The 15,604-nt window shown below is 38.6% G+C and overlaps 1 protein-coding gene across 1 annotated transcript; it reads right to left on the bottom strand.

Annotated features, from left to right (window-relative positions):
• Window positions 1-7,061: 7,061 nt before the first annotated feature.
• LOC145459328 (beta-1,3-galactosyltransferase 1-like) lies at window positions 7,062-14,219 on the bottom strand. Its single transcript, XM_080337972.1, has 3 exons — window positions 13,297-14,219; window positions 12,432-12,657; window positions 7,062-8,984 (listed from the first exon to the last, which is right to left on the bottom strand). The coding sequence occupies exons 1-3, from the start codon at window positions 13,487-13,489 to the stop codon at window positions 8,348-8,350; spliced, it is 1,056 nt and encodes a 351-aa protein (XP_080194098.1). The 5' UTR covers window positions 13,490-14,219; the 3' UTR covers window positions 7,062-8,347.
• Between the last annotated feature and the right edge of the window lie 1,385 nt (window positions 14,220-15,604).

Raw genomic sequence — 15,604 nt, 5'->3', positions numbered from 1 at the left:
TCAGAAAAAAATTGTATGTATTGTGTTTTGCTACTCCAAACCAATCACTAACATACAAAAATTTCATTTGAAGTATCACTAGTCTTTAGGAAATGTCACTTTTTGTGATTTTTCGTTTTACTCAAAATCGCCCTTACGCATAATTCCTTATTGGACGTACAAACACACTAACAAAATAAGGAATATGCACAAATGTTGGCTACCATGAATTATAAAAGGATGGAAACACTTCAACAAATTCCCGGAGTGTTTTTTTTTTTGCATGATTTGGGTCTACAAACTGAGAAATCTGCTGATATAATGGACCGCAAGCCCCAACCCCACCTCAGTATCTTCTTTCCAAATCATGCATAGCCAGCTGAAACACGTCACTATGTTCCTCGCTTACACTACTAGGGTTACCATATTTTGGAAATCTGAAAAGAGGACAGTTTTTCAAAATTTTCAAACTTGCAAAATCGGTGGAAAATCCTGAAAAAAAATGGAAGATTTTCCCACTTCGTTGTCGTTTGACTAAAAAAAGTCAACTTTCTCGCTCAGCGCCCAAAATACTGTCTTTTCCTTCACTTTATCAGGTGGTTGACTAAAAAAAGTTCAACTTTCCGACTCAGCTTCCCAAATACCCGCCGGAGCGTTACCTCGGTGCTGATTTACGACATCTCAGTCGAATTTGGTCGTAAATTTGACCAAAATTCTCAAAAAGGAGAACAAAATCTCAAAAAAAGAGGACAAAATCTCAAAAAAAGAGGACAAAGGGGCGTCCTCCGAGGACACGTTCAAAAATGTCAAAAAAGAGGACAAATCCTTTTAAAAGAGGACGTATGGTAACCCTACCCTACAACCTACAACCTACAACCCCCTGCGGTTCTCGAAGATGAAGTTTCGCAAAAGCTCGTGAAAAGCAGATATGACGTAAACAATCTCTATCGAGTGTCCCGAAACCTGGAGACTCTTCAGTACCCACTAACGGTTTTGAAAATTATATTGGCTGTGAAGCAGTGCGGGTCGATTTTCTGAGGTGACTCCAGTCAAGTCAAGTCACATTTCAAGTCAAATTGAATTTTCGAAGATCATTCAAAGTCATTACATTTGTTACCGTTGTTACATTACAACTGCCTAGCTACGTGAAGCTGCTAAAAGTATATGCGAGCACAGACTAAATCTGCTGTCCGTGACTATACTCGAGAGTACTTTTCACTCCTTCACTTTATACTTTCAATCCCAGAAGCTCTGTCGCGCGTGATTCCAGTTCAACAAATTCGATTTAATTTTCACGCCGTTTGTTATCAGCAAAAAACTGAGAAGTTGCAGGCAGTCCTAACAGTTATGTTTTATAAAGTTCCCTTACTGTCATACGATGTTCCGCATGATTCATAAAAGTTTTCAGAGAGACTTCCTCATACTTACAGTCACCGCGGTAACATTCCCAACTATAAATTCAAATTACAAACATAGACATGTAGGTTTGTAGCTAAAAGTTACGTTACCGTGGTAGAATATGAGAATTGATAGTAAAGTTAACCAAATGATAATACATCATTATACCCCGTCGCTGAAACGACCACTGACGGGTTTGAAAATGATATTAACTGTGAATATGGGACCGAAACAGTTCTTTGTCATTCGTACCAAAAAAAAAGCGCTGTTCTTTATTCAATATTTCCGCAGAAAGGACTCAATCTAGTTTTTGGTTATTCACGATTCGAAAATCTTGTACAGACTAACGAATAAACCGCGTAATATTCTGAACCTGATATCGTACCTCTTTGGTGAATTGCTTCGCCCACTTCAGATAAGAGCGGTACGGGATTTACGTTAATTGACAAAAGCCACGCTATGAAATTGTTTCAAGATTCAGTCTTCAGTTCACCTCGATGATTCGAATTTTTTATGCATGCATTCGCGTCAAATGTAATGATACGACTGTTGATATATAATGTTCTATCCGATTCTCAACTACTTTCTGACGATTACCCCTGACGAGTGTCAGCCGAAAATATCCGTATCAGTTTGTCTTCTATCTTGCTCAAATGCACGGGAGCTCAAATACGGTGATCAATCCGGATCACGGTGTTCGGTCGTATCTCTGTTTGTAGAGTTTACGGATTGATTGCGCTGGTTAACAAAATGATTTATTTTTTGGCAGAACATCTAGGAGTAGCGTTGCATTTAAAACAAACGGTGTTTCAAAACACTTTGTTTAAAATATGTTTTAAACATTGTTTTGAACAAATGCCTTTAAAAAAAAAAAGTTTTTTTTCAAACGTTGTCTAATTGCCGTAATTGTGTAATCTGTAAACACGTCCGAAAAACCATGTAGCATGAGCCTAATACGAAGATTTGCCCCCATATAGTTGACGTATACGATGTGGGGTGGCTGGAACCCTCGTCGGTTCAACAGTTTCAGCATGTAGATATAGATCATTGGTACGGCATGGGTGTTCTGATGATGATTACCATCCGACCGTAAAAATGCTGCATAACGGTTTAGTCCCGGTTAAATATATTGTTGGTCTGTTCATGACAGTGGTCGGAAGGCCTTTTCGTCGAAGGAGCCATATTTATCCTATATTTTCAATTGGTAATGCCAATCCACTGTGGCGTCACAATTAAATATTATTGACGTCATGGCTAAAAAAAGAAAAACAACAACAACAACAACAACAACAATAAAAGCATGTTTTAAACAAGGGCCTTGTTTGAAATATGTTTGTTTTAAATATATATTTTTGTTTTAAATGCAACCCTATCCAGGAGTCGTTTCTGGGGTCTTCAAGGTTGCTGAACGAATATCACATTAGTTTAGAGAGATTGCCTCTAGTACTTTTATACTGCGCATAAATAGATAATTGACTATGAAGCAGTCTTGGGATCACGTCACTATCTTCGATTCACGAGTCATTACACATTTTGACTCGAGTCAAGTCAAGTCACTCGTGTTTTGGAGGTGACTCAAGTCAAGTCAGGTCAAGTCAAGTCACGAGTCAAGTCACAATTCTAATCAAATTGAATTTTCGAAGTATGAGTGATGATTCAGAGTCGTTACTAGGGCAAGTTTTTGTTGCAATAAAATCCATGAAAAGTTGCATTTATTTTTCACGAAAGTTGCACTAAAAAGTTGCATTTATGGACGAGTTCCTTGGAATTCTTAGGGTATGAGATACTCGAATCGATCCTTATCCAAGGCACTGTAGCAAAACACAATGTTGGCGACTTCAACAAAATCAATAGCCTGAAAAAATTGACACAGTGAAAATATAATTTTCGGCCTCTAGCCTGAATGTACGTCAAATCAGAAAGGACCTCAAATTTAAACGGCAGAGAAAAATCTATTTTCATATAGTGCCAAATATTTCCAGGAAAAAGTTAGTTGCATGAAAAATCAAAAAAAGTTGCAAAAATTTGCATGTAAAATTGCAAGTGATTATTAACAACCCGAGGACACATTATCATGACACACACACTTGTACACTGTGATATATAAGACCTAATCGTAATGGACAGATAGGAGGATGCTGAAGCGACCAATTGCGGTCTCTCAATCTGGCATCCACCTCGGCCAAGTATGTCACATCGCTCTGGGTCATATCGCGTCTGTCACTCATTTTTAGAACGGTCTGCATTAGTCTTTTTCGTTCGATTTATTGTTTCCATCCCCAGTCAGGTCTTTTTCGGAGCTTTTAGGACGCCGTAATTTCTTTTGACAAATCAGGCCTCTTCCTTGAAATATTCTAGCTGACAAAGCACCAAATATTCATTATATAAAATTATGGCTGCCATCCAACAGCCCAATCCCCTGGAGCGGCAACGGCTGACGATTCGATTTATACTTAGTGGATTTCGTATTTTAAATTCAAATATGCATGCAAAAAGGGATTCATTATGTCCCGCATACGCTGAACTACAAGGTAGCCTAACTTCATAGCCAGATTCTATAATTATTATAGAATACGAAACCTCAGAAAGATGATACAAATTGATATGATGTAATACGCTACCCACCTACACATCGATAAGATACAATTTCAGACTGTTCCAATTGTTGATAAGACACGTATAAACTGTATTCGTTCAATTTAAATCATTCAAGAATGCCGGCTTAGGTGAGCACTGAGCATGAGCACTGACCAGTATATGGACCAGAAATACATTGCTATTAAATCACTTTACTGCTAGTTTACAACATCGTAATCTGCAAGCTTTGTTCACAGTCAAATTATTGGTGACAACGGTTAACATGGTAAACTAGGTTTCACCAACACGCGGCCCGTGAACTGATTTGAGATTTCGGAAGAACGCCTACTAAAGCATTTTCCAATGCTGAAATTGATTTCAGTTTAAACTGTTGTTATTGCTATTATTCAAAATAAGCTATTCTCTTGCGCGAAACATCACTTTTCCTCACTAGCTGATACGGCTTTGGCAATGGTAATAGCACTCTATGGAGGAAGAGTTAGCAGACATGAATGCGTAATATATGGGCATAGGGCCTTCATGTGCAATGGTCCATACACGACCAACACAGAGACGCTTAAAAACGAGTTGGAGCTTTCCCATAAGATGACTCTTTACGAGGAGTTGGTTTTCCTGCAAATACCGTGTATCTAGCTAACCCCGAAATCGTTTCTTTATTCGCTTTGTCAGGTGTGCAGTGCACTGTGCAGCTCATAGTTCAAAATAGAATGACAGTGATGTCTATGATATTTTTTGTTGTATTTTTTCAATAAGGAATTATTTCTTTTGTGGTAAATGTGCCCGTCGTCCATATTAGAGAGCACAGCGTTATATACCGACGTAAAGTTTTTAAAACGTGGTTGTTAAACTGTGTGGTCTATTTCAACGCGATATAGAAATCATGCGGCTCGCGACCTCTAAGAAATTTGAAAAGTGGCCCGCGACCTGATTTGAGTTGGCGGTAAACACACAATCAAGGAATGGCTGGTTGTTCCCACAAGCCATACCAGCGCAGCAGTGTGAATAATCAGACGATAAACAAGTTACAGCGATTTAGGTGACGCCGATTACTTGATGACTTGTTATTGAGTCGAAAATTTTGCTCCTAGTCACCAGCCATTCCACTTTTCCGAAGCGCTGAGTCAAGTCAAGTCATTTTTGAAAGGTGATTCCAGTCAAGTTAAGTCATACGAAAAAGGCGACTCGAGTCTGACGGGATCAAGTCATGACTCGAGTCATCTGAACACTGCGGTCTATAGCAAATGATGTAGGGTTGCATTTAAATCAAACGGTGTTTTAAAACACTTTGTTTAAAACATGTTTTAAACAGTGTTTTCAGCAAAGGTCTTTTTTCTTAATTGTGTTTTTTCAAGTTGTAAAATTATGCCATAATTGTGTAAATACTTTCCAAATAACATATTGTATGAGCCTACGGACAATTACCACCCGATATAGTCGACGTATATCGATATTGAATGGCTGGAACTCTCAAAATAGTCGGTTCAACATTAATAGTAGAGATATACTTCGTCAAAGGAGCTATATTTACCCTATATTTCAATTGTCAATGTCAATCCACTATGACGAGACAATTGAATATTCGTGACGTCATGGCTTAAAAAAACATGTTTTAAATTAAATTGATTTTTGTTTTAAATGCAACCCTAGAATGATGCCATTGCGCATAGCCCAAACTATATGAAATAACAATACAGACATACCAATATTCCCATACCATGTTAACCAGACTAGCATATAAAGGCGCAATACCGTGCAAAGACCAAACATGGCTCAATATTACGTAGTCATATTACATACCCATTAGAAACGTACATATTGTCTTTCATACCAATACATGTATCCTACTATTCATTCCAACATGCGTCGCTTATATATATCTCACGTACGTACAAGTACATTGTTTACTGTAAGTACATTTTTCATCGCACTATATCAACAGTTCACTATAAACACAGTTAGGCAAATTTGAGACCAATCGTGAAGGCTAACAACGAGAGCGAGAATACAGGTCCCGACTGAAGTCTTCGATGTCGGAAGACCAGAGGTGGCCAAAGTAGTCAAGAAAGCTACTCAAGTAGAAGTAGAAGAAGCGACGAAAAAATTTACTCAAGTACGAGTAAAAGTAATTCTTCCAAAAGACACCTCAAGCTACTTGAAGTGGAAGTAGAATTGACTGACTTACAATCTACTCAAGTAAGTAAGTAGTTGTGAAAACAGGCTTAATTCGTTCGCATGGACTGTCACAAGCTGCAAATAGAGCTATGAAGACGGTGCACAGAGTAGATTCGTATTGATGCATCCCAGGAGGTATCAATTTTCGACAGCATAAGCATTCTTTCGCATCATGGGATGCAAATTATAGTATTGATATGAAAATGAGATACTAACCCTTTGTTTACTAGAAGACTTCGTTTTATAGAATATCATAGCATGGGGCCCTACCCCATATTATATAGGGTTACCATACGTCCTCCTTTAGGAGGATTTGTCCTCGTTTTCAGGTTTTTGAAAATATCCTCCGAGGACGCCTAAATGTCCTCCTTTTTGAGATTTTGTCCTCTTTTTTCAGAATGTTGGTCAAATTTACTGTCAAATTGGACTGAGACACCGTAAATTAACACCGAAGTACGCTGCGGCGGGTATTTCGGGAGCTGAGCCGGAAAGTTGACCTCTTTTTCAGTCAACCACCTGTAAACGTGAAGAAAAAAACTGTATTTCGGGCGCTGAGCGAGAAAGTTGTCCTTTTTTTTAGTCAGCCGACCACGAAGTGAGAAAAATTGACCATTTTTTCAAGATTTTTCTCTGGAATTCTTAGTTTGAAAATTTTGAAAAACTGTCCTCCTTTCTCGATTCCAAAATATGGTTACCCTAATATTATAAGGCCCCAAGTTTAGGTGAAGAGCAATACCGAGAAGTTGTATCGAATACGGTTTCAACAATTATCGCTATAGTAGTATACTTAAATGACAAATATTGCGGATCGTAAAATTTTTAATTAGTGTAGCTTTATTTTCGGAAAATAGAGGCATTACTACGCGTATGCCTTTATGCTTCAAAATGTATGTTCTGCAGAAAAAATAACTGAAAGGAATTAGGACGCAAAGTATGATACTCGGAATTGAAAGTGATATGCAAATACCACTTCTAAAAATCCGAAAATATATTTCATGTCTTTTGTCCATAAAGCGTCAAAGATGATCTGCTAAAACAGGTGTAACGTTAAAAAAAAACTGAATTTTCCAGAGTAGCAGGACACGTCATGTGCTGCTAGATAACGATTAAATTGGTAATTGCTAGATTGCTAAACTGTAGTTTCTAACCTTATGGTGGGCCATATTCACTGTGATGAAATATTTGATATGGGCGACAATGCGGTGTGAGCGGAGCCAAGCAATCCGGTACCTAAATTATATTCACTGATACTTTCGTAAAAACATGTTTGTCACTACATAACTACTGTGTGCGAAGTGCAACAAAATTTATGGGCTTTACTTGACTTTTAAGAATAATAAATGATTCTACTCTGTTAAAACAGTCCCGATATTCCTCAGGCTATCTTTCGTGTTGGGGGATTAAACTACTTCTACTTGACACACTGAAAATAGCGAAAAGTAAGTAAGTAGATCACAAAATATGACGAAGTAGAAGAAGAGAAAATCAGATCTACTTGAGTAAGTACCAGAAGTAGAGGAAAACAAATTCAGTACTTCCAAAAAGTAGAAGTACTTCATTAAAACATGCTGAAGCAGAAGCGAATTATCAGATTTACCGCACTGAGTAAGTATTACCACAAGAAATAAACTATTGAGCATACTTCGAAATGTCGGTGTGCTTCATTACTGAGCTCTCCGAAGCCAGAGGAGACTGTACAGTAAATCAGTATCGGTATTTGATATAAGAGCCGCAAGCCGCGATCGGATGGCACATGAAAAGAATAATTTGTTGACCACGATGTCATTATGATAATACTTGCATTTTTTAAAATAATTCATGAAGTCGTTTATTTTATAATTCTTCACTTGCATTGTTTCTTTGGTGAAATCGCTAATTACCACGTTGCTGCGACTTTGTTTTTTTAATACAATGAATTCTTCCTATATAGAAAGTTCAGTACAGCATTTTTCTCGATCGAAAATATTGAGGGACAATTTTTTCGACTTAGCATTTGTCTGATCAACCTAACAATTTCTTCGCCAATCGTCATAGCGTGTGAAATTTGCTAAAAAGAGTTTTTTGAAAAGCCCTTATCCATACCGAATGGTAGTATAGCCAACACAATTATCTAAAAATATGCAACCGATCGATATCCATATTACAGCATTGGGCGTAGGCGAAGTCCGTGTGAGCGGAAGTCAATCCGTTTCGATTTCATTTAGAAGAATGTCGACCATTCTTTCCATCTCAGTCTCAAGCACTCTTTGACATCGACATTTCTGCCCGCGATATTGCCCCAAGCGTGACTCACAATCACGCGTGAAACCGATTCATCGATATTCTTATTCAGCTGCCCATCTGTTCGCAATGAAAGCGGTGCTGCATCCAACATTCCGCTTAGTGGATAGCTTTCATTGCGGTAGAGCTCATTCAGATAGCGAATTCTCATCAATCCCGTGATCCAAACATCGTCCAACGACAGAAATTTCATTCGTTTCGAAATGCGAAGTAACTTCCCGGTTAGATAAACAGGCATCGAATACCACCCGCCGCGACAATACGGTGGCCAGTATGCTCCGGGATATAATTCCTCAGGCATGTACCATTTGCTGTTCGGGTCTCTAGCCGGAGGATCTTTCTGCTGATAACTATATATGCACATTATTGGCATATTGATCGTGGAAGGTGCTTGGCTCTGTGTACTTGGCGAAGTCTTTAGGATGATTCGGTCGATGTAATAGGCGAAATTGGGTACATGTAACAACATATCGTCGTCTGAACTGGAGTATATCCAAGTTTTGGGAAGATGATTCGCAGCCCATTGCATGCCCGCTACGGTTTTCCTGGGAACATTTCTGTACGAAAGGATTGGCATGATAGTAATATATCCGATTGTCTAATAGGTTATGCTCGTTATAGCTCTTAGCTATATATAACGCTGGTCAACATATATTTTTAGACAGACAGAGTAAGAGTGGTTTTGGGGGATCGGAAGGGCACTGGTTCCGAATATGACCTTGTTTCTTTTTCAAATTGGCTCTTGTTTTGGAGATAACCCATGAGACTATTTTGACCAAAATCTCCCATTTTCGCTGTAATGGCTAGATAGAAAATCGGCTCGGCCATACTATAAAGTTTAGAAATTCAATCTACTTGTATAAGAATTATTATAGTTAGAGACTTTCCCGGATACCATGTACATAAATAAACTCCAGTCATTTTCATAAGTATTTACCTAGATACTCGAATAACGTGGCAATAATTCATTAATCAGTTATAATATAATATTATTCATTTATTTTGAAGCAGAATTGTTTTCTTGTGCGATTTTCACCCGTACGCAATTTAGTGCAGTTTCTCGAAAGGTTCCAGCAATGATTTGCGATAATATTTTCATCTCATCTGCTCTAATATCTTTCTTTTGTTGTTTTGATATCTTGGTGGAACCTCTCCCCTTGCAAATTAACAAGATCACCAGGAAATATATCAGGATGACTGAACAGGATATAAACTTTCATGCTCATGTTTGTTCCAAGTTTTCCATATGCAGATACGAATTTTCGGACCAATTGTTTGTAGTTGGGTGCTATATGATCATTTAAAAAGTTTACTACATCTTAGGATAAATTCCATGCAGTGAACTCCTTCCTAATATGAAATTTCGAATCTGAAATCCATCAAAGATACCAGATTTAAGATTCTCGTTTGATAGGGATAGCGGAACATTATCCATTTACAAGTCAAAAGAAATGAGACGCATATGAGTATTGTAGTTAAGCTTTTCAAGGACAAATTTTATAGAGTCATACCCCTTTAATCTTGGCAGAATGACCAATTGATACAGGAGAAAATGTATTTCCGTTGCGCAAAAGTACAATTTTTAGGCTTGACAAACTACTTTTTTGACATACAAATATTTTACAATATGTCATATTAATATTGATAGTATGACTGGGAACGACATGAGGGCTTTTCATAGTCATTTATCTATTTATGCGTAGTATAAAATTAGAAAAAAAACTACGATTTTCTTCCTATCAAGTAAAACATTCAAGGGTAAATTCAGTGATTATGGGCTTTTCGAGGGGTAAATATCGTCTGAACAAGAGCCAATCTGGCAAAGTTAATGTAATATTCGTTATCAGCAACCTAAAAAAATGGCTCTCAGATGTTCTGTCAATTTTTTTTTTCATTATGTCGACCTGTGATAATAATCACTGGTGTTTCAGGGAAAAAGGAATAGGAATACATTTTCGTCCTTGGAAAAGTGTGCGACTCAAAAGCCAACGCCGTTGTAAATTAGATTTATGATATTTTCGAGAATGTGATTCACATCAATTTACGGGAGTTGGCGAGTGCATAACTTGAAAGATAATTCAAGCATTTGATACTGTACCAGTGAACACAACCATCGTTTTCAGCATAACCATCAGACCTTTGTTTTCTGCGATTACTCCATTTCTTGGCTACATGTTATCGGATGTTGTGTTTTATATCGTCTAGTTTTATTAACGTCGACACTGCATCGTAATTTTCTCGAAGGCCATCAATTTTATAGCTTACTACGTTGTTGTTTATTGTCCAGTTTTAGTAATCTATGTACTTACTACTTATGGTTGCATATAACACAAAAATTAATTTAAAACAAGGCCCTTGTTAAAACATGTTTTTTATTTTTTTTAAGTCATGGTGTCACGAATATTCAATTGTGACGTCATAGTGGATTGAAATTGACAATTGAAAATATATGGTGAAAATAGCACATTTGACGAAACATTTACTTATTATATAGCTGTTGAACCGATTATTTTAGGGTTCCAACCATGCCATATCGTATTCGTCGGCTATATCGGGTGGCAATTGTCCGTAGGCGCATACACAGCATGTGTTTTGGAAAGTATTTACACAATTATGGCATAATTTTACAACTTAAAAAACAACACAATTTTTTAGTATTATTTTTATGAAACGCTATTGTTTAAAGCAGTGATTCTTAACCTTGTCTCCAGCGCCCCCCAGGGGACGATTTTGATTTTGAAGGGGGCGGAATCGCTCAGGGGCGATATAGGGGGCACTGGGATCAGCGGGCGGTATGGGGGACGCTGAAGAAAAATGGCCTCAACGCAGATGGTGTAAGGACATATGATTATACAGCATACAGAACAATTCTTGAGTTCTCCTTGCAAAGTAACATTCGACAAAATATGCCAAATCACGGGCGCAATATACCACGACGATGTTTACATGAATGCAGTGGCTCATTTGAATTCATGTAAAATGAGTTGCGCGTACTTTTGGATTGCCAATTCCCGTTATAGCACTCCCGTCCAGCTAGCTCGGGTTATTTTTCACAAAATGTTTCGAACTAGGTATTGTATCATGTATCGCACAGAGTGTCGAAATCGGAAACGCACTGTACCACTTTTGAGAGTGATGCCCCTTGTACATTAAAGATGCTTAGAAACTTTTTGGCCAACATGATAAACCTAAATTTACTTGAGAGCTGTTGTATTTGAAAGCTACAAAATTAATCGTCATAATATTTCTTCATCGTATGATAAAGGAGGACACTGCGTAGTGTGGTGACCCACATTCATGTTCAAGTTAAGAGCTTGGATTAGTACTAAATTTAATGTGGGCAAAGATCTGTAATACATTGTCAGTTGATTTAGTAGTCGCACTAAGCAATAAAACAAAACCCAATACAATTAATTTTACCGTATTGTCAATCGCAGAGGTGAATTCGGGATGTGGACGCATCCAACCAAATGGTGTCAATTAGTCGAGTGGTCCTCGGGCGCAATTCAAGCATGAAATATTGCTAATATTGAAGTCCCAATCAGAAACCTGAGTTCAACCACTTGCCTATTGTTTTTACTACACGTAGGGGGCGCCAGACCCAGGAAATTTTTGAAATGGGGCTTTGGAGTTAAAAAAATTGAGAACCACTGGTTTAAATTGATTTAAACAACCATTTGTTTTAAATGCAACCCTACATGTAGGCTACTGTACACAGTGAGTACATGTAGGGTGAGGTGAGTACATGAGTATATTTTAGTACAGCGAAGTACTAAAATATACGAGTATGGTATTGATGACTTCTTTCCTCGGTTCTACGCGGAATACAGATATCGACTCGAATATATTTCTCAATGTGTGTGCTTGCGAATATATTTTGATTCACACCATTGATAACTTCTCAGTTTCACGTGGCGCAGAATCCATGATGATTTTTGTTGGTAAGAACTCAGGAATGTAATGCAGTTGGCTAAAAATATTCCCAGTGCTTAGGTCTGACTCACTCGATAGTGTCGAGTAGATCCAGAAGCAGAATATCTCCGTAACGCTCCTGTTCGAAACGCACTTCTCTAGTAATATCATCCTCGCCAGTGCTTCGTCCGACTATAAAGACTGTAACGAATCTTGCGTCTCGATATGACTTCATTCCTGCCCATGTCTCCCTAATAGCATCTCTTCGGTCTTTGTTTGCGTGGGCGGATTTTACAAACGTCACCGAAGTCCAGCGAGCTGGAATTAAATTTATTTATTCGACTAATAGACAATCTCAAGATTTCTAACGGTACTTCAGTACCAGTTTATAACTAATTTTCATCATTTCAAAAGACCACAAGAATGCGATAAAATTAAAAGATATATGAAGGGATCGAAACGACTGGGAGTGACGTCTTTGACGTCAGACAGTTTACCCGGGTCAATGCAATGTAAAAAAGCGGCATGCGCACAGGCTGGAGGGAAATAAGGGATGACACATGTGTCGATAGGCGAGAGTTATATGTCAGATCGAGGGCCGGTAATCTTGTAGACTGATTTGCATTCATTCAGTAAAAATTCCCTGTATTTCGACTTGAATGTCGGACTGTCGGATAGCCATTGAGAGTAACCCTTGCCGCGGAGTAATGATGGAACGAATCAATTAAAAGTTGTCAGAAGATTGAAACCTAGCACGACATCGACGTGTTGATCACGGACGCAGGTATACATCTTCACGGCATGTCTTATACAAAATATATTTTTGTGATAGGACAGTCAAACTCCACCAAAATCAAACAATCAGAGCATAAATCAAAAACATTTTTACCGAACACCAAAAATACAGTGTAGCCTATATGTTATCTACACCGTTTTACTTGGCCATATTCGTATTACCTTGTGCGTTTATCGTAACAGACGGTTCCAAAAGGAATTGATAAGATAACATTTGGGGTTGCAACTTTTCTGAAAATATCGATGCACTCTGGATGTCTCCGATCTTTAATGACCGCCTCGTAGTCAGGTGGTATACGGATACCGTGGATAGGAGAATCAAAAACACGATCGAGAACCTTCGGATCTTATACATAACTATTGGCTGTTGTAATCACGAGAAGAGAGAAGGCGGAACATTAGATTATACTGTATAAAACCACTCCAAGTAATCTCATCCATCGGCCCATTCACCATCGAGCCCTGGATAGCATGGTAAGTTAAAATGTGATCGATACAACTGTCGTACACGCGCAAACTAATTTCACCTCCGCATGATTCTTGATTCATCGAAATCATATGTAACGTATCTGCGTTCGCCAGACGAGCCGTTTGCAATGCCTACTACAAGTGCGAAGAAGCTTACTTAACTGTTTCACAAATTTCAAACGTTTCATGACAGAAAAGCCAACACTGACGGTTTGAAGTGTGCTAAAAAAAACATTGATACACATAACCATAGGCGCGTAAGTAAATCTCAAGATACACAATGAACGGTGCGCCACGCACGACACATTGCGATGTAATGAACAGATTTGACGGTGTCGAAGCGATCGAGCGGGGTTCATCTCTAGCCACTTTGGTCTATGCTGCGGCATAGTATTAATGCGCGACATATCAGTGCAATTAGTATTGTATAGGATTGCGTTCCTTCCCTTCCTTTCGACGGATTCACGCACTTTAGTCCTCTTCTTCTGCATCCGTTCGTTCTTGGACTTTCTGTTTTAATAGCTACACAGGGAGTGAGAAGCTCAGATAAATTTGCCACTTTGGAGATGGGTACACTAGTATGTGGTAGGTTGTGCTAGTTTCGTGTACCACAGATGTATATTCAGACCATTATATCACGCTGCTGCTGCTGCTGCTGCTGCATGAACTCATCAGGAAAAATACACAGAATTCTGCTCAATGCAATTCAAAACGAATTAGTATTTCTAGAACAGACATCGCGATAGTGCTTCTCAGTTGGTACAGGTACGTACGGCCACGGAAACCTTATCTTCATTCATCATCAGATCGAACAGCGTGTAGCGTCGGGAAGGTTGGGCACATTTGATATATGGGCGCAATTATATGAATATTCTAAAAACCCGTCTTGATGAATAAACACCCCTTCGATGCAGAGACGTTGCACCTGAGTCCTGCGAGACAGGCTGCTATAGGGGACGGCAAAGTATGATGTGATGACCTTTTTTAGTTGGAAGTATTGAAAAAGGTGGGTGATTCAGGAGTCGGTGAGACTGAAAACACTGAAACTATTTCAAAACTTGGGCGGCGTTTTCATCGAAAGCCATGGGTGGAAGTATATGCTCCTACGCCACCAGTGATGAGCATCGGCCGGACTCGGAAAGGGTTCGGACCGGATTTCACACAATTTTTAGACAGTCGGATCAACTTCTGATTCTATTGCAGATTTCGTTCCGGATATTTCCGGACAGTTATAACTAGCGCTTCGAATATTTTTGGATAGTTCTGACCAGTTAGTTCTGATTTCGAGTCAAAAGAAAAGTCCGTCTGATGCTCGACAACCAAACACGGGCAGTAAACACGTTCTGATAGGACTGGTAGCACTCTAAAGTTGTTCTGTCAAACTTCCAAGCAAATATAAATCAGCTCACCCTAACCTTAGCCTTTGTAAAGACTACTCTGCTCAGATGTAGAATTGGAGTTCTTCGCAAAAGTCATTCGATTCGCATGGATTGTTGGTTGAGATTGTTCCGATTCGGACGTGATATTTCCACAGAGACTCGAGCTGTCGGATGTATTCGAATTCTCACAAATCAACATCAGCTCATCACTGTACGCTAGGGCTGTTCAAAAATAACTTTTTTTTTCCGATTCAAGCTGGTCACCTCTTAAATCGTCAGGTTGCAGTAGAAAACCTTGCTCACCAAATTTCACTCGATTCCAACCAGTAAAGGCCTCAGCAGATCCAATTAAAATTTTTAATTTATTATTTAATTTTCTGCCAACCCCATGAAATTGTTGAGCTGTCTTCAAAGACGTTGCAAAACAAATTTGAGTCAATTCCGACCAGTAGAAGCGAAGTTATGTGAGTTTTTCGTTGATAAATTGCGGATTATCCACCGATCAAGGATAATCCGATATCTTGTAAAATCAAATAAATACGTAGGGTAGTCTGTCGCTTCCGTGTTATTGCAGCAAGTAACACTACAGGCGGTTCATTTGATAAACATTCTCTGGCCTTTTG

Source organism: Botryllus schlosseri, chromosome 16 (assembly GCF_051294905.1).
Source record: "Botryllus schlosseri isolate E-star chromosome 16, Bs_hap1, whole genome shotgun sequence".
NCBI lineage: Eukaryota > Metazoa > Chordata > Ascidiacea > Stolidobranchia > Styelidae > Botryllus > Botryllus schlosseri.
The sequence above is the reverse complement of the archived record's forward strand: the minus strand, read 5'-3'. Positions and strand labels throughout refer to the sequence as shown.

Bases quoted from the DNA above. Each gene is read 5' to 3' on its own strand.
- LOC145459328 (XM_080337972.1), bottom strand. From the start codon at position 13,489: ATGTATAAGATCCGAAGGTTCTCGATCGTGTTTTTGATTCTCCTATCC. The intron at 12,658-13,296 runs GTAATACGAATA...ATTTAATTCCAG, and splicing joins TGTTACGATAAACGCACAAG to CTCGCTGGACTTCGGTGACG. The intron at 8,985-12,431 runs GTGAGTCAGACC...CCTTTCGTACAG, and splicing joins GATCTACTCGACACTATCGA to AAATGTTCCCAGGAAAACCG.